Source organism: Stegostoma tigrinum, chromosome 45, assembly GCF_030684315.1.
Source record: "Stegostoma tigrinum isolate sSteTig4 chromosome 45, sSteTig4.hap1, whole genome shotgun sequence".
NCBI lineage: Eukaryota > Metazoa > Chordata > Chondrichthyes > Orectolobiformes > Stegostomatidae > Stegostoma > Stegostoma tigrinum.
Genome location: NC_081398.1, coordinates 3,764,097 through 3,787,602, shown reverse-complemented (window position 1 = coordinate 3,787,602; position 23,506 = coordinate 3,764,097). Strand labels below are relative to the sequence as shown.

At 51.1% G+C, this 23,506-nt stretch overlaps 1 protein-coding gene across 1 annotated transcript; it reads left to right on the top strand.

The window, feature by feature from the left end:
* Window positions 1-1,549: 1,549 nt before the first annotated feature.
* On the top strand, window positions 1,550-23,271 carry LOC125448743 (schwannomin-interacting protein 1-like). Its single transcript, XM_059642634.1, has 8 exons — window positions 1,550-1,724; window positions 4,656-5,113; window positions 7,934-8,025; window positions 11,472-11,577; window positions 12,860-13,003; window positions 13,732-13,840; window positions 21,248-21,357; window positions 22,979-23,271. The coding sequence occupies exons 2-7, from the start codon at window positions 4,673-4,675 to the stop codon at window positions 21,343-21,345; spliced, it is 990 nt and encodes a 329-aa protein (XP_059498617.1). The 5' UTR covers window positions 1,550-1,724; window positions 4,656-4,672; the 3' UTR covers window positions 21,346-21,357; window positions 22,979-23,271.
* Window positions 23,272-23,506: the final 235 nt, after the last annotated feature.

The following is a 23,506-nucleotide window of genomic DNA, read 5'->3' as shown; positions in this document are numbered from 1 at the left end:
AAACCCACGCAGACACGGGGAGAATGTGCAAACTCTGGACAGATAGTCGCCAGAGGGTGGAATCGAACCCGGGTCCCTGGCGCTGTGAGGCAGCACTGCTCACCACTGAGCCACTACGAGGGAAGCACATAATAGACAGTAGACACCGCCAAGATATTGAGTCACTGTCAAATACTATTCTGAATTCCAGTTATAAATACCTAAAGTGGGGTACTTTTCCAACAGTCCCAGGCTAGCATTCTACCATTCATGATTTTGACCTTGCTCTGTATCCTAACTTATACCGAGGCTGCTTCAAACTTTGGTCTGTCCTCTAATCTAGAAGTCATTCTTCATCTTTGAAATCCCTCTGTGGCCATGTATCAGCATCTTATTTCTACATTACTTCAGCCCCATTATACTCACAGATTTCTGCATTCCTCCGATCCTGGCCTCTTGGGGGAACCCTCAATTTCCACCATCAATGGTGAAGTCTGTACCTTCAGCTGTTTGACACCCCAAGCTCTGGAATTCCCCGTGTAAATCTCGCTGCTTTCCTCTGCTCTACTCCTTCAGGGCTGTTTTAAATCTGCCTTTCCCCCCCCCCCCCCCCCGAGCATATTTTTAAGGTGAGAGGATAAAGATTTATAAAGGACATGGGGGGGGGGGTGCAACTATTTTACACAGAGTGGTTCATGTGTGGAATGAACTTCCGGAGGAAGACATTTAAAAGACATTTGGATAAGTACATGAATGGGAAAGGTTTGGATGGATGTGGGCCAAATGTAGGCAAATGGGATGAGTTTAGCTTGGGAACATGGCATGGACTAGTTACAGACTCATAGAGATATACAGCACCGAAACAGGCCTCTTGGTCCAAACTATCCATGATATAGATGTACTAAATAAATCTCGTCTCAATTCCCAGCTTTTGGCCCCATCCCTCTAAACCCTTCCTATTCACAAACCCATCCCGATGCCTTTTAAATGTTGTAACTGTACCAGCCTCCACCACTTCCTGTGGCAGCTCATTCCATACACGCACCACCCTCTGTGTGAAAAAGTTGCCCCTCAGGTCCCTTTTAAATCTTTCCCCTCTCACCTTAAACCTATGCCCCTCTAGTTTTGGACTGTCCTATTCTGGGAAAAAGACATTGGCTCCATGCCCCACATGATTTTATAAACCTCTGCAAGGTCACCCCTCAGCCTCCGAAGCTCCAGGGAAAATAGCCCCAGCCTATTCAGCCTCTCCCGGTAGCTCAAACCCTCCAACCCCGGCAACATCCTTGTAAAACTTTTCTGAGCCCTTTCAAGTTTCATTGGACCAGAGACTCAATCTCCCATGCTAAATGACTGCCTCTGTCGCAGTTTCCGTGGTGTCCCCATCTCCACCTTGTGTATCTGTTAGCACTCCGGCATTGGGAATGTTACATTTGCAGGCCTGATCTTCCACTGGATTTATCCTGGGAGAAGTCTTGTTTGACAGGCTAATATATCAGATCCCAGTTATTGCTGGAGGTGGAGAGAAAGTGACAGCTCCCTGACTTTGCAGTGAACTGGGAGGAGTTAACCAGCAAGGAAAAGTTGGAAAGGAACTTCAGCCAGTCAGTCTGATTTCATAAGTTTAAGAGGAAGGGGACCCAGGAGTGAGTTGGCTGCTCTGCGTTGGGCCGGTCTACAGTTTTTGAGAGGATTCGTGTCTGGAGCAGACACTGACAACTGGATTGAAATTCTCGTCTCTTTAGGTGAGTTTCATGCCTCTGGAATTGGACGGGGTGGGGGCAGGAAAAGGATCCCCAGATTTGAAGACCCGGAAGTTACAAAAGACCGAATGAAATTTCAGTTTGCGCCAGGAATGCATTTGTGTAAATATCCTAACGCGAACAGAGAGATTTCCTGCCCCAAGAAAGAGCTGGCTCGATTTCAGTTCTCCTGGAAACTGAATGGTATTCAGTGAAAACTCAGGCGTTTTAAAACCCCTTCACGTTTCAGTAGTGCCAGCTCAGGAGGGGGTTTATTTATATATATATATATATGGGTGGAAGGATTTTATTTTCTGTTTTAAAGCAAGCCTTTTCCCCGCCCGTCATTCCACCCACACCCCCCCCCCCATCAAATTCCTCCAGTTCGCAAGCAGCTCGGATCTAGTCCCTGCGTGACTTGTCCATTGAAATTCCTCGCATGTTCCCCCACCTCTCTGTCTCCGCTCCCAAACTGAGCAGTTTGCACACTCATCCTGTGGGATCTGACCTCTTAAACAGCCAGCTGTGACCCATGTGGGTGCACACGCCCTGAGCCAGTGCCCAGGGAGTGCCACACTGTCAGAGGTGCCACCCCTCAGATGAAGCTCATCCCGCCCTGTGTGCACACCCCCTAGAGCCATAGAGAGGTACAGCATGGAAACAGACCCTTCGGTCCAACTGGCTCATGCTGACCCAGATACCCTAAATTAATCGAGTCCCATTTGCCAGCATTTCACCCATATCCCTCTAAACCCTTCCTGTCCATGTCCCCATCCAGGTGCCTTTTAAATGCTGTAACTGTACCAGCCCCCACCACTTCCTCTGGCAGCTCATTCCATACACGCACCACCCTCTGTGTGAAAAAGTTACCCCTCAGGTCCCTTTTAAATCTTTCCCTCTCACCCTAAACCTATGCCCCTCTAGTTTGGACTCCCCCACCCTGGGGAAAAGACCTTGACTATTCACCCTATCCATGCCCCTCATGATTTTATAAACCTCTATAAGGTCACCCCTCAGTCCCTGACACTCCAGGGAATATAGCCCCAGCCTATTCAGCCTCTCCCTGTAGCTCAAACCCTCCCACTCCGGCAGCATCTGTATAAATCTTTTCTGAACCCTTTCAAGTTTAGTAACATCCTTCCGAAAGCAGGGAGACCAGAATTACACACAGTTTTCTAGTGGCCCTAACCACTGTCCTGTACAGCCCCAACATGACCTCCTGACTCCTGTGCTCAATGCACTCACCAATAAAGGCAGGTTTGCCCTGAAGAGGAAATGGTGAGTGGGGGAGGGTTTGGTAATGCTGGGTGTGCTCCCTACTTTCCTGGGATTATCCCTCCAACCAATATCCAGTGGAAATCCAATCACCTTAATTCCTCACCACTGATTGCAGGAGCTTGCTGTGTGCAACCTGGGCATTGCATTTTCCATGTCCCGACAGTGACCTACTGACAGCCAGGTGCTTTGGGGGTAGCGGAATTTGCTATACAAATGCCAGCGCTTATCGCAAGTTGTTTAGATTGAAAGGTCCCACCTCCAGGGTCTCACTCTAGATGTAAGATTCTACTCCTTTCTTCTGGTTTTCAAACGTTGGAGGCCCTTATTTCTCTGTTGTCTGCCTGGTCAAAGCATTTTAAAGGCTATGATCAGATCACTGCTTAATCTTCTGAAATCAAGGGAATACAAGCCAAGTGTCTGTGCTCTGCCCATGTGGTTTAACTCTTGAAGCACCAGTCCATCTGACCTCTGAAGTCTTTTCGATTTCGAGAACCCGTTTCTCCCTGAGAGCAGCTGGTACTGGCCTTTGCTCAAGCTCTTTCTTTTTTCGCTCGTGATCTAATGTCTTTTAGACCCATGATGTTCTGACCAAGTGATCCCTTTGACGTCCTCCAGACTAGACACCTTCCTAGACATGTATTGTCTTTCAGGCTCATAGCAACAGTTTTGAGCAGTATACTGCTGTATCAGCTCTGAACGCTAAACTCTGGAAGCAAACTTTTCCATCTCTCTCTCTCTCTCTCTCTTCCTTTAAGACACGTCTTAAAATTGACCACTTTGTCAGCAGAAGCAGAAGTAGGTCCTGCAATCCATCAAATCTGCTCTGCCATTCAATGAGATCATGGCTGGCTTGATAATCTTCAATTCCAGTTTCCTATTTGCTGTCCCAAATATTTCCTTACGTAGCTCAGAAATTTTTTTTTGTTGCTTAGTTCATAAAATCCCTACAGTGTAGGGAGAGGCCATGCAGCCAATTGATTTCTCAACAACCCTCCAAACAGCATCCTTCCCCCTTTCCCTATCCCCATAATCCCACATTTAGCATGGCCAGTACACCTAGCCTTCACATCTTTGGACTGTGGGAGGAAAGCAGAGCACCTGCAGGAAACCCACGCAGACACAGGGAGAATGTGCAAACTCCTCACAGACAGTCACCTGAGGATGGAATTGAACCCGGGTCCCTGGTACTGTGAGGCAGCAGTGCTCACCACTGAGCCACCGTGCCAGAGGGCAGTTGAGAATCAAGCCCATTGCTGTGGGGCTGGAGTCACGTGTAGGCCAAACTGGATAAGGACAGCAGATTCCCTTCCCTGAAGGGCATTAGGGAGCCCAGATAGATTTTTACAACATTCGGTTTCTTGTCATTGGGATGAGATTTTAATTCCAAATTTAGCACATGGCACAGAAACAGGCCCTTCGGCCTACCATGTCTGTATGGCCACCAAACGACACCAGTCCCATTTACCTGTACTTGGCCCATACACCCCATCTTTTTAAATGCTGACCCGTTTGATTTGATTGAATTTAAATTCAATTAGTTGCCGATGTGCGATTTTAACAGGCATCTCCAGAACATTAACCTGTTGGCTATAATTCCTTTGACATGGCCTCTGTCTAACTGGATGTTCTTCTCTCTCCTTAACTTTTTTTTTAAAGAGGTGCAGAACTATGGTATGGATTCGGGAGGCGAGCTCTTCAGTTCCATGATAGCGCGGCAGGATTCCGGTAGGTTCCGGCTGGAGGGGCAGAAGCCCCTGGCCGTCTTAGGATCCAGCTCCTCTGACGATGAGGGCTTTCAGGACTGTGAGCTGAAAACGCCCGAGGGTCAGGCCCAGGATGGCCCGAGCGTCCTGGCAGCAGGAGAGGGCGGTGGTCATAGCCCGATGGGCAACCCATCGGGGCATGGGACCCAAGAGGCACCATCGGCCAAGCCGGTTGGAACCCCTCCCCTGACAATGTGCACCCCTCTGCCAGAGGCAGCGGCGAGCGAGCTGCCCATCATGAACTGGGAGACCTTGGAGAGTCACATCGCCGGGCTCCAGCTACAGGAAGACGAGAGGCAACAGGCACGAGAGCGGAACCGCAAAGCAGGCACCGCTGCTGGGGAAGGGTCGGTGAGTGTGCCCATCACCCGCTGCTAGGGGTAGGTGGGCGGGTGAGGTGGAGGGGGGGGGTGGTGGCTAGATCATCCATTTGTTGCCCTGGACACCTGGGAGCCAAGAGACCATTGTCCCCAACAGACAACCCTAGTAGCATGTTTCTGCAAGAAGACAGATTTCCGGTCTCCTGGGGTCATCAGGAAGAACAGGGAATGGCTGGGGAAGCCCATGTTTTATTTATGCTGACTGGCAGAACAAACTGAAAGGGTTGGATGTTAAAAAGCATAGAACATAGAACATTACAGCACAGTACAGGCCCTTCGGCCCTTGATGTTGTGCCGACCTGTCATACCGATCTCAAGCCCATCTAACCTACACTATTCCATGTATGTCCATATGCTTATCCAATGATGACTTAAATGTACCTAAAGTTGGCGAATCTACACTGTTGCAGGCAAAGCGTTCCATTCCCTTACTACTCTCTGAGTAAAGAAACTACCTCTGACATCTGTCCTATATCTTTCACCCCTCAATTTAAAGCTATGCCCCCTCGTGCTCGCCGTCACCATCCTAGGAAAAAGGCTCTCCCTATCCACCCTATCTAACCCTCTGATTATTTTTGTTCTATTTGTTCTATCCCTATCGCTGTTTTTTATTTGTGTGAAGAGTTAATATCCAAAAGCACTTCTATTTTTCAGACAGCAACAGTTGCGATTCAGAGCTACCCTGGGCCTATTTCTCCATGAGGTGCTAGCATGGGATGAATGGCCTGCTTCTGCGCTTTGAAAGGTTCTATCTCTCTTCACGTGCCCCTTCAGCATCTCCTTGTTGCTTGGAGACCTCCATCCCTTCTGAGGAAGGGTCACTCAACCTGCAACGTTAACTCTTGATTTCTCTCCACAGTTTCTGCCAGCCCTGCTGAGCTTTTCCAGCGATTCCTATTTTTGTAACCTCCATCCCCAACAACCCCCAGCCCGTCCCACCTCCCTTCAACTTTTGGAGTACTGCATTCAGTTCTGGTCTTCCTGGCGTAGGAAAGGTGTTGTTAAACTTGAAAGGGTTCAGAAAAGATTTATAAGGATGTTGCCGGGGTGGGAGGGTTTGAGCTACAGGGAGAGGCTGAATAGGGGCTATTTTCCCTGGAGCATCGGAGGCTGAGGGGTGAGCCTATAGAAGTTTATAAAATCATGAGGGGCATGGATAGGGTGAGTAGCCAAGGTGTTTTCCCCAGGGTAGGGGAGTCCAAAACTCGAGGGCATAGGTTAAAGGTGAGAGGGGAAGGATTTAAAAGGAACATAAGGAGTAACTTTTTCACACAGAGGGTGGTGCATGGATGGAATGGTGGAGGCTGGTACAGTTACAATATTTATAAAGCATCTGGATGGGTATATGAGTGAGAAAGTTTCAGAGGGATATGGGCCAAATGCTGGCAAATGAGATTAGATTAATTTAGGATATCTGGTCGGTATGGACGAGTTGGACCAAAGGGTCTGCTTCCATGCTGTATGACTCTACGGCCCACCTGATCAAGATCCTGTTGTACTCTGAGATAAGCTTCTTCCCTTATAGGAAGGATGTGAAAGCATTGGAAAGGGAGCAGAGGAGATTTACCAGGATGTTGCCTGGTCTGGAGGGAAGGTCTTATGAGGAAAGGCTGAGGGACTTGAGGCTGTGTTCATTAGAGAGAAGAAGGTTAAGAGGCAACTTAATAGAGACATACAAGATGATCAGAGGATTAGATAGGGTGTACAGTGAGAGCCTTTTTCCTCGGATGGAGATGACTAGCACAAGGGAACATAGCTTTAAATTGAGGGGTGATAAATATAGGACAGATTTCAGAGGTAGGTTCTTAGAGAGTAGTAAGGGTGTGGAATGCTCTGCCTGCAACAATAGTAGACTCACCAACATTAAGGGCATTTAAATGGTCATTGGATAGACATATGGATGATAATGGAATAGTGTAGGTTAGACGGGCTTCAGATTGGTTTCACAGGTCGGCGCAGCATTGAGGGCCGAAGGGCCTGTACTGCACTGTAATGTGCTATGTTCTATGCTCTATGTTCCCTGTCCCCTATACCTCCAATTTTGGTGTCATCTGCAAACTTACTAACCATTCATCCTATGTTCATTCCAAATTGTTTATACAAATGACACAGAAGATTCAGATGTGTCAGGAGTGCTTAATAAAATAAATGCTAGGTGGTTCTTTCCCCTCATGAATGGATCTAGGGGATGTAGTTAGGAAATAACGGAGTGTCTTACTGAAGAGGGAGATGAGGGAGGAGTTTCTTCTCAGGGGATCGTTACGGGTTGGAGTTCTGTCCTCGAGAGAGCAATGGAGGCGTGTACCCAAGGCTCAGTTAGATTTTTGATGAGAACAGAGACAAAGGTGATGGGAAAGTAGAATTAAAGCCACAATCAGATTGGGTGTCATGACGAAATGGGCGAGGGGCGAGGATCTGGACCCTGCCACATGACAGTGTAGGATGGAGGCTCAATCGAGGCTTTCCAGAAGAGATCATTTGTCAAGGAGGAGTGTGTGTGTGCAGCATTACAGGGGAAAGGTGGGGTTGGGCGAGAGGGGAGCTGCACTTGCAGAGGGCTAGCACAGGCACAAAAGGCTGAATGGCTTTCTTCTGTGCTGTAACCATTCCCTCACCCACCTGTCAGGTCTGGGCTGAGGTACAGAGTGTGGAATGCCTTACTGTGTGCTCTTTATTTCTGGGTTTTTGAGGGGGCGATGTGAGTGTGGATCGAACTGGGAGGACAGAGCTCAGGAGTGCACCAGAGAGTATTGCATTCACAGTTTCATAGCTTTCCCTTTTTATATTCCAGCCTCTGGGCAGAAGGAAAATGGAGAGATTCAGCTCCTGGGAGCGAGCGGGCAGCAGCAGTTGGCAAATGATGAACTTTCACTGCACCACGAGGTAGGGGCAGGGCACGTGAGCTGGTCATTATTTCCTCTTAACTGAGCCTGGCCCAAATGCGAAGCCAATAGTTTCTGGCCCGACTGAACAGAAACAGTTTTTGAGGGCTCTGTATCATGGCACCAGGCAGCTCTGCTGAGTGTGTAGTTCACAAGCTCGCCTTCACAGTCTCTCTATCTCCATCTCTCTCTCTCTCTCGCCTTAGAGCCAAAAATATTGTAACTCTCAGAGACTTGAGAGTGAAATTCCAGAAAGCAATACCTCTGAAGCACCATGGGAGAACTGAAGCTCCAAAGACAGAGAGGGGTGCAGCGCTCCCTCCGATAGTGCCCACTCCCTGAACGCTGACCCTCCGACAGTGCGGCACTCCCTCGGCACTGACCCTCCAACAGTGCGACGCTCCCTCGGCACTGACCCTCCGACAGTGCCCACTCCCTCAGCACTGACCCTCTGACGGTGCCTGCTCCCTCAGCACTGACCCTCCTACAATGCAGCGCTCCCTCAGCACTGACCCTCCGACCGTGCCCACTTCCTCAGCACTGACCCTCCGACAGTGCCCACTCCCTCAGCGCTGACCCTCCGACAGTGCGGCGCTCCCTCAGCACTGACACTCCGACAGTGCCCACTCCCTCAGCACTGACCCTCCGACAGTGCGGCGCTCCCTCAGCACTGACCCTCCGACAGTGCTCACTCCCTCAGCACTGACCCTCCGACAGTGCCCCACCCCCTCAGCACTGACGCTCCGACAGTGCCCACTCCCTCAGCACTGACCCTCTGACGGTGCCTGCTCCCTCAGCGCTGACCCTCTGACGGTGCCTGCTCCCTCAGCGCTGACCCTCTGATGGTGCCTGCTCCCTCAGCGCTGACCCTCTGATGGTGCCTGCTCCCTCAGCGCTGACCCTCTGATGGTGCCTGCTCCCTCAGCACTGACCCTCCAACAGTGCCTCGTTCCCTCAGCACTGACCCTCCAACAGTGCCCACTCCCTCAGCACTGACCCTCCAACAGTGCCCACTTCCTCAGCACTGACCCTCCGACCGTGCCCACTTCCTCAGCACTGACCCTCCAACAGTGCCAACTCCCTCAGCACTGACCCTCTGACAGTGCGGCGCTACCTCAGCACTGACCCTCCGACAGTGCCCACTCCCTCAGCACTGATCCTCCGACAGTGCCCACTCCCTCAGCACTGACCCTCCGACAGGGCCCGCTCCCTCAGCATTGACCATCTGACAGTGCGGCGCTCTCTCAGCACTGATCCACCGACAGTGCCCACTCTCTCAGCAGTGACCCTCTGACGGTGCCTGCTCCCTCAGCGCTGACCCTCTGACGGTGCCTGCTACCCCAGCGCTGACCCTCTGACGGTGCCTGCTCCCGCAGCACTGACCCTCCGACAGTGCGGCGCTCCCTCAGCACTGACCCTCTGACGGTGCCTGCTCCCTCAGCACTGACCCTCTGACGGTGCCTGCTACCCCAGCGCTGACCCTCTGATGGTGCCTGCTCCCTCAGCGCTGACCGTCTGACGGTGCCTGCTCCCTCAGTGCTGACCCTCTGACGGTGCGGTGCTCTCTCAGCACTGATCCTCCGACAGTGCCCACTCCCTCCGCAGTGACCCTCTGACGGTGCCTGCTCCCTCAGCGCTGACCCTCTGATGGTGCCTGCTCCCTCAGCGCTGACCCTCTGATGGTGCCTGCTCCCTCAGCAGTGACCCTCTGACGGTGCCTTCTCCCTCAGCACTGACCCTCTGACGGTGCCCACTCCCTCAGCAGTGACCCTCTGACGGTGCCTGCTCCCTCAGCGCTGACCCTCTGATGGTGCCTGCTCCCTCAGCACTGACCCTCTGACGGTGCCTGCTCCCTCAGCGCTGACCCTCTGACGGTGCCTGCTCCCTCAGCGCTGACCCTCTGACGGTGCCTGCTCCCTCAGCGCTGACCCTCTGACGGTGCCAGCTCCCTCAGCACTGACCCTCTGACGGTGCCTGCTCTCTCAGCGCTGACCCTCTGATGGTGCCTGCTCCCTCAGCGCTGACCCTCTGACGGTGCCTGCTCCCTCAGCGCTGACCCTCTGATGGTGACTGCTCCCTCAGCGCTGACCCTCTGATGGTGCCTGCTCCCTCAGCACTGACCCTCTGACGGTGCGTGCTCCCTCAGCGCTGACCCTCTGATGGTGCCTGCTCCCTCAGCGCTGACCCTCTGACGGTGCCTGCTCCCTCAGCGCTGACCCTCCGACGGTGCCAGCTCCCTCAGCACTGACCCTCTGACGGTGCCTGCTCTCTCAGCGCTGACCCTCTGACGGTGCCTGCTCCCTCAGCGCTGACCCTCTGACGGTGCCTGCTCCCTCAGCGCTGACCCTCTGACGGTGCCTGCTCCCTCAGCGCTGACCCTCTGACGGTGCCTGCTCCCTCAGCACTGACCCTCCGACAGTGCCCCGTTCCCTCAGCACTGACCCTCCAACAGTGCCCACTCCCTCAGCACTGACCCTCCAACAGTGCCCACTTCCTCAGCACTGACCCTCCGACCGTGCCCACTTCCTCAGCACTGGCCCTCCGACAGTGCCCACTCCCTCAGCACTGACCCTCTGACAGTGCAGCGCTCCCTCAGCACTGACCCTCTGACAGTGCCCACTCCCTCAGCACTGACCCTCTGACAGTGCCCACTCCCTCAGCACTGACCCTCCGACAGGGCCTGCTCCCTCAGCATTGACCCTCTGACAGTGCGGTGCTCTCTCAGCTCTGATCCTCCGACAGTGCCCTCTCCCTCAGCAGTGACCCTCTGACGGTGCCTGCTCCCTCAGCGCTGACCCTCTGATGGTGCCTGCTCCCTCAGCACTGACCCTCTGCCGGTGCCTGCTCCCTCAGCACTGACCCTCTGACGGTGCGTGCTCCCTCAGCGCTGACCCTCTGATGGTGCCTGCTCCCTCAGCGCTGACCCTCTGACGGTGCCTGCTCCCTCAGCGCTGACCCTCTGATGGTGCCTGCTCCCTCAGCGCTGACCCTCTGATGGTGCCTGCTCCCTCAGCGCTCACCCTCCGACAGTGCGGCGCTCCCTCAGCACTGACCCTCTGACGGTGCCTGCTCCCTCAGCACTGACCCTCTGACGGTGCCTGCAACCTCAGCACTGACCCTCTGACGGTGCCTGCTCCGCAGCACTGACCCTCCGACAGTGCGGCGCTCCCTCAGCACTGACCCTCCGACAGTGCCCACTCCCTCAGCACTGACCCTCTGACAGTGCAGCGCTCCCTCAGCACTGACCCTCTGACAGTGCCCACTCCCTCAGCATTGACCCTCTGACAGTGCCCACTCCCTCAGCACTGACCCTCCGACAGGGCCCGCTCCCTCAGCATTGACCCTCTGACGGTGTCCGCTCCCTCAGCGCTGACCCTCTGACAGTGCCTGCTCCCTCAGCACGATATCCCAGTGATTCCTTGGTCTTTGCTTCTGTCTGTCTCACAGGTTCCACAGTCGGATGAACCTGCAGTTGTGTTTCATCAATGACAGCAGCAGTGAGAGCGAATCCGAGGAAGCAATCGGAAATGTTTCCAGCACGCCATCCTCTCAGGTAGCGAGACTGTCCTTTAGCTGCTGCCAAAAAGAGACAGTCCCTAGTTATCACTGCAACAAGGTCACACTTTCTGGTTCGGTGCTGTTTTGCTCATGACAGATTGAGATTTTTGTCCCTCTGGCCCAGGAAGGTTCGGGGTCATAGATCATAAAATCCCAACAGCATGGAAACGGGCCCTTTAGTCCAACAAGTGCACATCGACCCTCACAGCGTCCCTTCTAGACCCATCCACCTGGAATCCACCCTAACCCGCACATCCCTGGGCACTATGGGACAATTTAGCACGGCCAATCCACTCTAACCCACACATCCCTGGGCACTATGGGACAATTTAGCACGGCCAACCCACCCTAACCTGCACATCCCTGGGCACTATGGGACAATTTAGCACGGCCAACCCACCCTAACCCGCACATCCCTGGGCACTACGGGACAATTTAGCACGGCCAACCCACCCTAACCCGCACATCCCTGGGGACTATGGGACAATTTAGCACGGCCAACCCACCCTAACCCGCACATCCCTGGGCACTACGGGACAATTTAGCACGGCCAACCCACCCTAACCCGCACATCCCTGGGCACTATGGGACAATTTAGCACGGCCAACCCACCCTAACCCGCACATCCCTGGGCACTATGGGACAATTTAGCACGGCCAATCCACCGTAACCCGCACATTCCTGGGCACTACGGGACAATTTAGCACGGCCAATCCACCCTAACCCGCACATCCCTGGACACTATGGGACAATTTAGCACGGCCAATCCACCCTAACCCGCACATCCCTGGGCACTATGGGACAATTTAGCACGGCCAACCCATCCTAACCCGCTCATCCCTGGGCACTATGGGACAATTTAGCACAGCCAACCCACCCTAGCCTGCACATCTTTGGACTGTGGGAGGAAACCGGAGCACCCGGAGGAAACCCATGCAGACACGGGGAGAATGTGCAAACTCCACACAGACAGTTGTCCGAGGGTGGGATCGAACCCGGGTCCCTGGTGCAGTGAGACAGCGGTGTTAACCACTGAGCCAGCGGGTATTGTAAGCTGATGTTGAAGGTTCAGTTTATGAGATGTAGGGGGAAAGAAAGCAGCACAGAAAGAGCCGAATTCAGCATGTCATCCATGTGGGTAACGGTGTAATTTCAAAACCTGCAGAACACACAAAATTTGGAATTGTAGTCAATGGTGAGGTGGGTACAAAAGGCAGTTTGATGAATTTCTGTCCATGTAGCATGACTGTAATGTTCTGTATTCACTGATTTGTCAGACAACCACAGGAGAGGCCTCCCCCATTGAGGGGAGTCTGGAATCTCGCAGAAAAGAGCTGGAGAGTGAGGCCAAGCGAAGCCTTGCCTTGTTACAGAGGAGACTCGACCAGGAGAAGCAGCAACTGCGCGCAGCTGCTGAACGGGTGAGTTTGGCCGAAATTGTTCAGGAACAAGTTCGTTCAACATTCCAAATTCAGCGGGTCAGCGCTGAGGGAGAGCCGCACTGTCGGAGGGTCAGCCCTGAGGGAGCGGGCACTGTTGGAGGGTCAGTGCTGAGGGAGCGCCGCACTGTCGGAGGGTCAGTGTTGAGGGAGTGGGCACTGTCGGAGGGTCAGTGCTGAGGGAGCGGGCACTGTTGGAGGGTCAGCGCTGAGGGAGCGCCGCACTGTCGGAGGGTCAGCCCTGAGGAAGCGGGCACTGTTGGAGGGTCAGTGCTGAGGGAGCGGGCATTGTCGGAGGGTCAGTGCTGAGGGAGCGGGCACTGTCGGAGGGTCAGTGCTGAGGGAGCGGGCACTGTCGGATATACCATATTTTAGGTGATCTGTTGAAAACTTGACAATCAATACCATCTTGGATGAGTGTAAAATATGCACTAATTTGATGAAAAACAGAGAGGTTCTCTCACCTCCTGGGACTAGTATTGCTTTACCTGAAGAAACTGGCCCTCAATAGCTTCCTGTAAGTGGGATCCTGCTGTGTACAGATTCTCTGCTTGTTTTTACATTAAATAATGGACTGCACCTCAGAAAGTCCCTCATTGGCTTGTAAGCACTTTGGTACATCGGGAGTTTGAAAAAGGCACCCCGGGAATCTTGTTTTATTTCCTGTACTCTGAGAGTTCCTCAACAGAATCTATCTTTCTCTGCCTCAGTTGAAAGATGCCGAGGGCCGAGGCAAATCTCTGGAACAAAGTGAGCTGCAAAAGATGAAGGCATCGCAACTTTGTAACCTGCAAACGAGCCTCTTCTCGCAAATTCACTGTAAGTCTGTGAATCGAGCTGGGTGGGAGTTAGGCACTGTTTCTTGGGCACAGTGCAGAGGGAGCTTTACTCTGTATCTAACCCCGTGCTGTCCCTGTCCTGGGAGTGTTTGATGGGGGACAGTGTAGAGGGAGCTTCACTCTGTATCTGACCCTTGACTGCCCTCATCCTGGGGAGTGTTTGATGGGGTGACAGTGTAGAGGGAGCTTTGCTCTGTATCTAGCCCCGTGCCGTCTCTATCCTGGGAGTGTTTGATGGCAGGGGACGGTGTAGAGGGAGCTTTACTGTATACCTAACCACTGTGTTGTGAATGTGTGATACCAGAATGGGACTTGTTCACTTTCAGCCGTGTGAATTATTTCCATGTTCCTGCTCCTTCGCCGTTACCCCTGGACTTCACCAGAGACCCCTCAAAGTTGTGGTTTGCATTCTACTCCCCCACGGTGCCATTGTCGGAAACCACAGCATCAGCTTTTTTCCGCCTTCTCTAAGTTTTCAGGCTGTTTCTCCAACACCCAGTACTGGGTAAGGAGAAGTTTACTGCAGTTAAATTTGGTCCCGCTCTGAACTCTACCCCTTATCCTGGCTACAGTCGGGGATTAAACCCATCTGTTCACCAACTTCTGACTCCAAGGTGAGCTTCTGGCCCTTATTTTAATGGCGTTGTGAAGGTTTGATCATTTCTACCAACCCAAGTTCCCCAACCCCTTAACTCGGTCTCCCTGAAAGCCTTTTTGAGGCCTTAGACTCATGTCTGCTCTCCCAGAGCTACTCTCCTAATCTGTGATCATCCGAAACTCTGCTGTGTTTATCCAAACTCTTCCAATCCAACATTCTGACCTTAGAATTCTCACCCTAGCTCTCAAATCCCTCCAATGCCTCGCGGCCTCCTTCTTTCCCGCTCTATAATCTCCTCCTGCCCCTCCGAGACCTCTCTGCTCCTCCGACTCCAACCCTTTGGCCATCCCCCCAATTCCCACCGCTCCGCCATTGACAGCCGTGCCTTCAGCTGCTAGGGCTCCGAGCTCTGGAACTCCTCTCCCTAAACCTCTCCATCTCCCCTCACTCTCCACCTTTCAATACCCTCCTTACAGCCAACCCCTTTGACCAAGCCTTTGGTCGCTCGTCCTTTATATATGTCCTTTATGTGTCATGGTGTCCTTCCTAACCTTCCAGGGAAGCGCATGGAGCCATTTTGTCACACTGAGGCCTTATTTTTTATTCCCTACCTTTGTGGGATGTGAGTGCTGCTCTGATAGTCCAGAATTTATTGCCCTTGGGATGAGCTACCTCAAAAATGTAGAAAATAGGAGGAGGCCATTCGGCCTTTTCCAGCCTGCTCCACCACCCGATATGGCTGATCATCCAACTCAGCCCCCTGTTCCCACATACTTAATGGAAACAAAGGAAATAGTGAGTCATGGGGGCAGACTCCTTGTGTATATTGAAGGCTGAGACAGATTTTTGATCAGTCGGGGAATCAAAGGTTACAGGAAAGTGAGGAGTGTTGGATCAGCCATGATGCTACTGAATGGTGGAACAGGCCCGAGGGGCTGAGTGGCCTGACTCCAGCTCCTATTCCTTATGGTCTCGTGAGAAGAGGTAGCCTTTATGAACAGCTTCAGTCTGTGGGGTGTGCTGTTGAGAGAGGGAGTTCCTGGCTTTTGACCCAGCGACAGTGAGTCACATATGAGTTGTTATCTGTGGTTTTAAACCTGTTCTGGTCTGCCCTGTCAGCGTTTACCTTGAATGCGATTTTGCTTCCTCTCTCCTAAGAGGCTCATGAGAACTGACAAATATTGAGTCAGCCGTGCCGATTAGACTGAGTAAAATTCTCTGTTCCTGGCTCAGAAGGTCACATATTCAAGCCTGAACTTGGGGATTCAAGCACTCTGCTGTAACCTTCCCTTCGCAATCACAAGAGTTAACGCCTCTTCGATAGGGTTTGCCCTCTTTTACAGCACCTGGCGTTGAGAAGCAGAGAAATGTTATTTAAGAAGCTCACGCTTATTTAGTCAGCACACACTTCTGTGTGCGATTCTAGCTACCCTAACATCAAAAGATATAAAAAAGGTAAAGTAACTACAAACTTACCAGATCACGGGCTGGAGAATGGCTGGTGGTGGTTTAACTGGAGGGTCACCGTGCCTCGAGACTGCCGCAAAATACTTTTAGAAGGTAGCCTAGACCCAACTTGTTCTTATTTTAAAGATAAATGTCAAGTTCTGCGTTCCTGACGCGATGCGACTGGCCAAACTACGCAATGTTAAAACACAATTTATTGTAACACTCTCTTTTAAAAATGCAAACAAAACGTAGAGGAATTTAGAATAACCTAGATATTGGAAAACTTAACTGACTGACAGATACAGAACCCGTTACTAATTGACTGTTTGAATTTAGTAACATCCCATAAACACAGCCCCTGGCAAAAAGGACAAATTCATACACAGACTCTTACATGCAGTTCTCCAATCTGGAACTCAAAAAACAGCAAGAGAAAATTGGACCATCAGGCGTAGGAGCAGAAATCAGGCCATTTAGCCCATCAAGTCTGCTTCGCTATTCAATCATGGCTGATAAGTTTCTCACCCCATTCTCCCTCTTTCTCTCTGTAACCCTTGATTTCCTTGATAATCAAGAACCTATCTACCTCAGCCTTAAATGTACACAATAATCTTGCCTCCACAGCCTTCTGTGGCAGTGAATTCCATAGATTCATCACTCTCTGGCTGAAGAAGTTTCTCCTTATCTCCATTCCCTTTACTCTAAGGCAGTGCCCTCAGGCCCTAGTCTCTCTGACCAATGGAAGCATCTTCCCAACATCCACCCTGTCCAGGCCATTCAATATCCTGTAAGTTTTAATTAGACTCCCTCATCATTCTTCTAAATTCCATTGAGTATAGACCCAGGGTCCATAACATTCCTCATATGTTAAGCTTTCTGTTCCTGGGACCATTCTTGTGAACCTCCTCTGAACCCGCTTCAGGGCCAGTACATCCTTCCTGAGATATGGGGCCCAAAATTGCACACAATACTCCAAATGTGGCCTGACCAGAAGTTCAGAGAAGAGTAGCAGTCAGGAGACATTCACTGAAGCTTCCACCTCTTCTGAGACCCCAAGGGTTCTTATGGTACTTAAAAAAAACCAAATCGCTGAACTCTGGATCTGTGTGAGAGCTGGCCACACCCATTGAGACTGCTGAAAAATACCAAAGCCTCCCAAGCTGTTCACTCCAGCGGTTTTGGAAAACTGCTCAGTCCCTTTGCCTTACGACCTCCCGTCCAAAAAAAAGCTTCTTAAAGTTACAGAATTTGGGGTTTGAGAAGGAGGGATCTGCACAGTAACTGAATCCATGCTGCTGGCATGCTCTGCAGTGCAAACCAGCCTTCCAGCCAACTGAGCGAGAAAGGGACAATAACAGCGGAGTTGACCACATTTACATTTCTGCAGGTTGGGGCATTTTTTTTCCCCTCTCTAGAGCAGAAAAGGCAATCTGAGATAACACTGTTTGGAGCTGGAGGTACACAGCAGGCCAGGCAGCATCAGAGGAGCAGGAAAGCTGACGTTTCAGGTCGGGACCCTTCTTCAGAAATGGAGGAGGGGAAATGGGGCTCTGAAATAAATAGAGAGGTGGTGTGGGGCTGGGGAAGGCAGATGGGATGGTCCAGGTAGGGAGTGGTGGAGATTGGCCAGTGAGGTGGGAGGGACTGTTAGGTGGGAGAGAAGACGGACAGGTCAAGGAGGCGGGAATGAGAGGGAGGGTTGGTCATTGGATGAGGTCAGGGGTGGGGAGATTTTGAAGGTAGTAAAGTCCACATTGAGACCTTTGGCATTAGCAGTTCTCACTGTCTCTGGTGATCTGACATTGGTCTTTGAAATTCTCTCAAATTCAGAAAGGGCTTGATAATGTTGAGTCCCTTGTCAGGATGTGGGGAGGGGAGACTGTGTCAGGCTGTGCACAGAAAATAAAGGAACTAGAGACGTTCTCTTAGCAACACCCCTTATCTGAAAGGAAGTGAGCAGATTTGAAGGGGAAGTGGTTTGGTGTGAGAACATGTTCAACCTGGGCAAAGGAGGGAGACTGCAACTCACAGGGTGCAGTTGCATTTAGTAATATCGAGATGTTTAAGAGGAATTTGCAGCAATGATGAAAGAGGAAGTGAGAGAGCTGGAGAAGAGAAAAGGGGCTCGTGTGGAGCATAAGTATTGGGGAAGCAATGGCTTTGTGTTCTTGTCACTAAACTATTAATCTAGACACCCTGGAAATGTTCTGGGGGCCCACCAGAATTCAAAAATATAAAATGTGGAATTAAGAATCTGATGATGACCACGAATCCATTGTCAATTATTTGGGGAAATACCTGTGTGGTTTCACTAACGTCCTTTAATCTGCCATCCTTACCTGGCCTGGTCTATATGTAACTCCAAACCCACGGCAGTTGGGTTTTTCTTTAAATTCATTCATGGGATGTGGGTACTGCTGGTTTGTTGATATCCCTAATAACTCAGAGGACAGTTAAGAGTTAACGACTGAAAACAACAAACTCTGGAGATCACAGCAGGTCAGGCAGCATCCGTGGAGAGAGAGAGCGAAGCAAGCTGACGCTTCGAGTCTAGATGACTCTTCATCAGAGCTGATGTGAAGTGTGGGGGGCAGCATTTATGCCATGATATGGAAGTTGGAGTGGCTGGGGAGAAAGGATGCTGATGGGTCAGATTAAGTGATCAGATTGTGACAATGGCAGAACAACGGCATGTCTAACTGGCCGACTGGGAAGAGCTGGGGTGGGGGGGTGTTATGGAGGAGGTGAGAGAGGACACGGTGACAGAGAACGCAACAGGTAAAGCACAAAGCAAGGAGTGGGGGTGTGTTGACGATCTGAAAGTGCTGAACTCAAAATTAGTTGTAAAGTGGCGTTGGCAGAATTCAGTTTGCGGGAGCTTCCTGTGCACAAATTGGCCTCAGAGTATTCTACTTTGTGACACGGACTGCACTTCAAAGAGTAACCCGCTTTGGGATATTGAGATAACGAAAAGGTCTTGGGTAAAATTGTAGTTTGTTGACAGCCTAGAGATTCCCCTGCATTCCCTTTGTATCAACGCAGCCATTTGGCGTGGTTCCCAGACTTTTTGTTCAGTGTGTGTGAGCAGAACTGGCCTTTGGGATGCATCCTCGTTTTCAATTGTCTGGCTGGAATTCTGCTGATTCACTGCGTAAACTTCACAAACATTCCCACCTCCTGCCTCCTCCCAGGCCTGTCTCCCAAATGGCCTGAAGACTGGGTTCCGCAGTAGACCCTAATCCCCACTGCAGAAGTCACCATCTGAAAAAGACAAAGTGAACTGGCATTCTCACACTGGGCAAAGAAACAAGCCCTAAAGAAATTCAGAACAAGAGGCTACTTGGCTAGTTGTACCCGTACTAACCCTTTAGAAGAGCTGTCTAATAAATCACACTATTCTCCCCGCTCTTTCGTACGCTGTCGTGCAATTTTTTTCACCAACTTCCCCAATTTCACTTGTTCAAATTTCCTCTCGAATTTGCGAGGCAGTGCCCTCCAGATCGCAACAGCTTGCTGCAGCAGAAACCAATATGTTCTGCTCATCTCCCCCACCCTGGTTCCTTTGGGGACCACCTACAATTGCTGTTCCTCTCGATTCTGGCCCATCGCCAGTGAGAACGGATTCTTCTTCTTTATTCTGCTGGTGCCATCATTTCTAAGGAAAACAATCCTGGCTCCTCCAGTCTCTCCTTCAACCCCTGGGAGCTTTCTAGTAAATCTCTTTGTAAGTGTTTTCCATCACCTTGGCAAGCCTGGACCTAGTTCTCCAACTGAGGCTGAACCAGTGATTTCTAAAAACTCATTCTGGCCTCCATGCTACAGGAACGATGTGAAATTTGAAAGAGCGCAGAAAAACAACTTTCCAGGACATTGCCGGGGTCGGAGGGTTTGAACTCTCTGGAAGGGCTGAATAGGCTTGAGGACATTTTCCCTGGAGTCCCAAACTAGAGGGGCATAGGTTTAAGGTGAGAGGGGAAAGGTTTAAAAGGGACCCAAGGGGCAACTTTTTCACGCAGAGGGTGGTGTGTGTGTGGAACAACATTTAAAAGGCATCTGGAAGGGTAAATGAATCAGAAGGGTTTCGAGAGATATGGGCCAAATGTTGGCAAATGGGACCAGGTTAATTTAAGGTGTCTGGTCAGTGTAGAATGGTTGGACCAATGGGTCTGTTTCAATGCTGTACAACTCTACAATTCAGTGTGTATTAACTTCCTTGCATTTTGACCTCTCTGCTCAACATTCTTTTATTTTATAAAACAGACTTCAACCCTTGATTGTTCAGTGGCTTCAAACGACAGATTCGCAGCAGATCTGGGACCGATAAATATTTGTTAAGCAAAGCTATAAATGGTGATATGGGCTAAAGTCAGGTAATGCGGAGTTAGGTCACAGATCAGCCGTGATGCCGTTGAGTGATGGAACAGACTTGAAGGGCTGAATGGCCTACTCTTGTTCTTATTTAAGATAACAAAGCGTGGAGCCGGATGGACACAGCAGGCCAAGCAGCATCTTAGGAGTTCATCCAGCTCTACACTTAGTTATCTCGGATTCTCCAGCATCTGCAGTTCCCGTTATTTGATGGTTTGTGGTGACCCTAGCTATCGGTTTGGATCCTAACCAAGGTGGCATATTGATTAATGGCCCTGTTTAAAAAAAACAAAAATGGAACTAAGAGTAAAACTGTAAACTTTTAACAAATTTAGATTTAAAATATGAAATTGGGTTGGGGGCGATGATGCATTGGAGGCCCTGTCACCATCATGGAGGCCTCTAGAGGGAGCACTCTCTAAGGATACGCAGGAGTTGTAGTCAGGAGATTGTATTAATGGCCAATTAATGAGTTTATTTTCAAAACAAAAACCAATTAAAGCCAGATGACGGCCCAGTAGAGGATGACTGTAATAAAAATCAAATTGTGAAGGGAAGCTCAGCAAATTTGAATGTATTTGTAGTGGGAAGATGACGCAGTCCAGCCCCTGTAGCGTCCACTGGCGATAGATCATGTGCAGCACAAGGCCTGGTTCAGGTACCTCCAGGAGTGGGTGCAACCGTGGGAGAGAGGAGGCTTTGAGTGATAGTTTCCAACCAGCCCATTCAAACCGTTACAAACCAGCCTGTGGGGCAGTTTGGGGCTTGAACCTCCCGGCTAAGGGGTAGGGACATTACTCCTGCTACACAAGAACCAGGCTGGTCTTTTGTAAGCGTGCTTGAGACCACCTGATCAATTCCCTTCTGTCAATGACCACGCAACCTGGATAATTCGATGGTGCCCCGTGAACACTTGCATCCAATGTATCCTGGCTGGTTAGTACTGACCCCTGATCTTGTTCTCCTGGTCAGGTCTCAACACTCAACTGATGGAACTTCTGGAAACCCGGGATGAGCTGAAGACCAAGCAAGATGCCTTGCTGGTTGAAATTGGAGACTTGACACACTGAATGCAAGTGTAGGTGAGTGCATTGGTCCTCTTAAAAGGGGATGGGTGACAGCTGCGCCAGCTCATCATTCCTGGCATCCCTGGTGTGTGTAGCCATTTCTAGTGGCTGCCTGGGTCTCCCTCTTTCTGCGATGATCAACCTCCCTTCTCTGGACCACAACTCTGCAGCCCAGAGGGAGAGCTGAGTCCCCTTTGAGCCGACAGCTTTAAGCAAGTAGATCTGACACTCTCAGAACAGGCCTGAGGGGGCCCTGCGTTGTCAGAGATGCCTGCTTTTGGCTGCCATGTTCAACTGAGGTTCCCATCTGCTACGGTCTGAAATGATCCCATGGACATATTGGAAGAAGGGGGTGAGGAGGAGGAGCGGACAAAGCTCCACCCAGTGTCCTGAGGCCACTAGTTACCTCTGGGTTTATATAGAACAGCACAACACAGGAACAGGCCCTTCAGCCCACCATGCATGTGCCAGCCGTAATGCTGTTCTAAACTGAACCCATCTTTATGCACATAGTCCCTGTCCCTCTATTCTCTGCTTGTTATTGTGTCTACTTAAAAGCTTCTGTTTCTGCTTCGACTGCCTCCCCTGGCAGTGCATTTCACCCTGTGTGTAAAAAAAACCAGAAGCTTGCCTCACACATCTCCTTTAAACTTTCACCCTCTCTCAGATTAAACCCATGCCCCATATGATTTGACATCTCCACCCTGGGGAGAGACTATTCACCCTCTCCATGGCAACAAGGTGTGGAGCTGGATGAACACAGCAGGCCCAGCAGCAACAAGAGGGGCAGGAAAGCTGACGTTTCGGGCCTAGACCCTTTATCAGAAATAGGGGAGGGGAAGGGGCGTTCTGAAATAAATAGGGAGAGAGGGGGAGATGGATAGAAGATGGAAAAAGGAAATGATAGGTGGAGAGGAGACAGACAGGTCAAAGAGGTGGGGATGGAGCCAGTAAAGGTGAGTGTAGGTGGGGAGTTAGGGAGGGGATAGGTCAGTCCAGGGAAGACGGACAGGTCAAGGGGGCGGGATGAGGTTAGTAGGTAGTAGATGGGGGTAGAGCTTGAGGTGGGAGGAGGGGATAGGTGGGAGGAAGGACAGGTTAGGGAGGTGGGGACGAGCTGGTTGGTTTTGGGATGCGGTGGGGAGAGGGGAGATTTTGAAGCTGGTGAAGTCCACATTGATACCATTGGGCTGCAGGGTTCCCAGGTGGAATATGAGTTGCTGTTCCTGCAACCTTCGGGTGGCATCATTGTAGCACTGCAGGAGGCCCATGATGGACAGATCATCTAAGGAATGGGAGGGGGAGTGGAAATAGTTCGCGGCTGGGGAGGTGCAGTTGTTTGGTGCAAACCGAGTGGAGGTGTTCTGCAAAGCGGTCCCCAAGCCTCCGCTTGGCCCACCCTATCCATGCCTCTCATAATTTTGTATACTTCAATCAGGTCACTTCCCCTCCCCCCCCACCCCAGCTCTCATCGTGTAGTCTGATGCATTTTCAATTACAGTGAAAGTGCTGCGGGGTGCCCAGAGAGGTGATAAAGCAATGCACGTTCTTTGTTTGACTGATTCTGCTGTTTAAACGCACCAGCCGTGTGGCTGCTTGGTCCCAATCTAATCGATTTGTTTCATTTCTTCCTCAGGCTCTGGAAATAATTCAACCAAAGAGGAACAGAAACGAAGAGGTTTACGCGATAGGGATTCTTTCCAGATTTTTGAATGTGTGTGTGTGTGCGCGTGTGCGTGTGAGTGTGCGCGCGCGCATGTGTGTGTATGTGTGCGTGCATGTGTGTGTGTGTGCGCGTGTGCGTGTGAGTGTGCGCGCGCGCATGTGTGTGTATGTGTGCGTGCATGTGTGTGTGTGTGCGTGCGTGCGTGTGCACGTGCATGTGTGTGTATGTGTGCGTGCATGTGTGTGTGTGTGCGCGTGTGCGTGTGAGTGTGCGCGCGTGCATGTGTGTGTATGTGTGCGTGCATGTGTGTGTGTGTGCGCGTGTGCGTGTGAGTGTGCGCGCGCGCATGTGTGTGTATGTGTGCGTGCATGTGTGTGTGTGTGCGCGCGTGCGTGTGAGTGTGCGCGCGCGCATGTGTGTGTATGTGTGCGTGCATGTGTGTGTGTGTGCGCGCGTGCGTGTGAGTGTGCGCGCGCGCATGTGTGTGTATGTGTGCGT

Coding starts and splice junctions, on each gene's coding strand:
- LOC125448743 (XM_059642634.1), top strand. CDS start 4,673: ATGGATTCGGGAGGCGAGCTCTTCAGTTCCATGATAGCGCGGCAGGAT. Junction 13,004..13,731: donor TGCGCGCAGCTGCTGAACGG/GTGAGTTTGGCC, acceptor TCTCTGCCTCAG/TTGAAAGATGCCGAGGGCCG. Junction 13,841..21,247: donor CCTCTTCTCGCAAATTCACT/GTAAGTCTGTGA, acceptor TCTCCTGGTCAG/GTCTCAACACTCAACTGATG.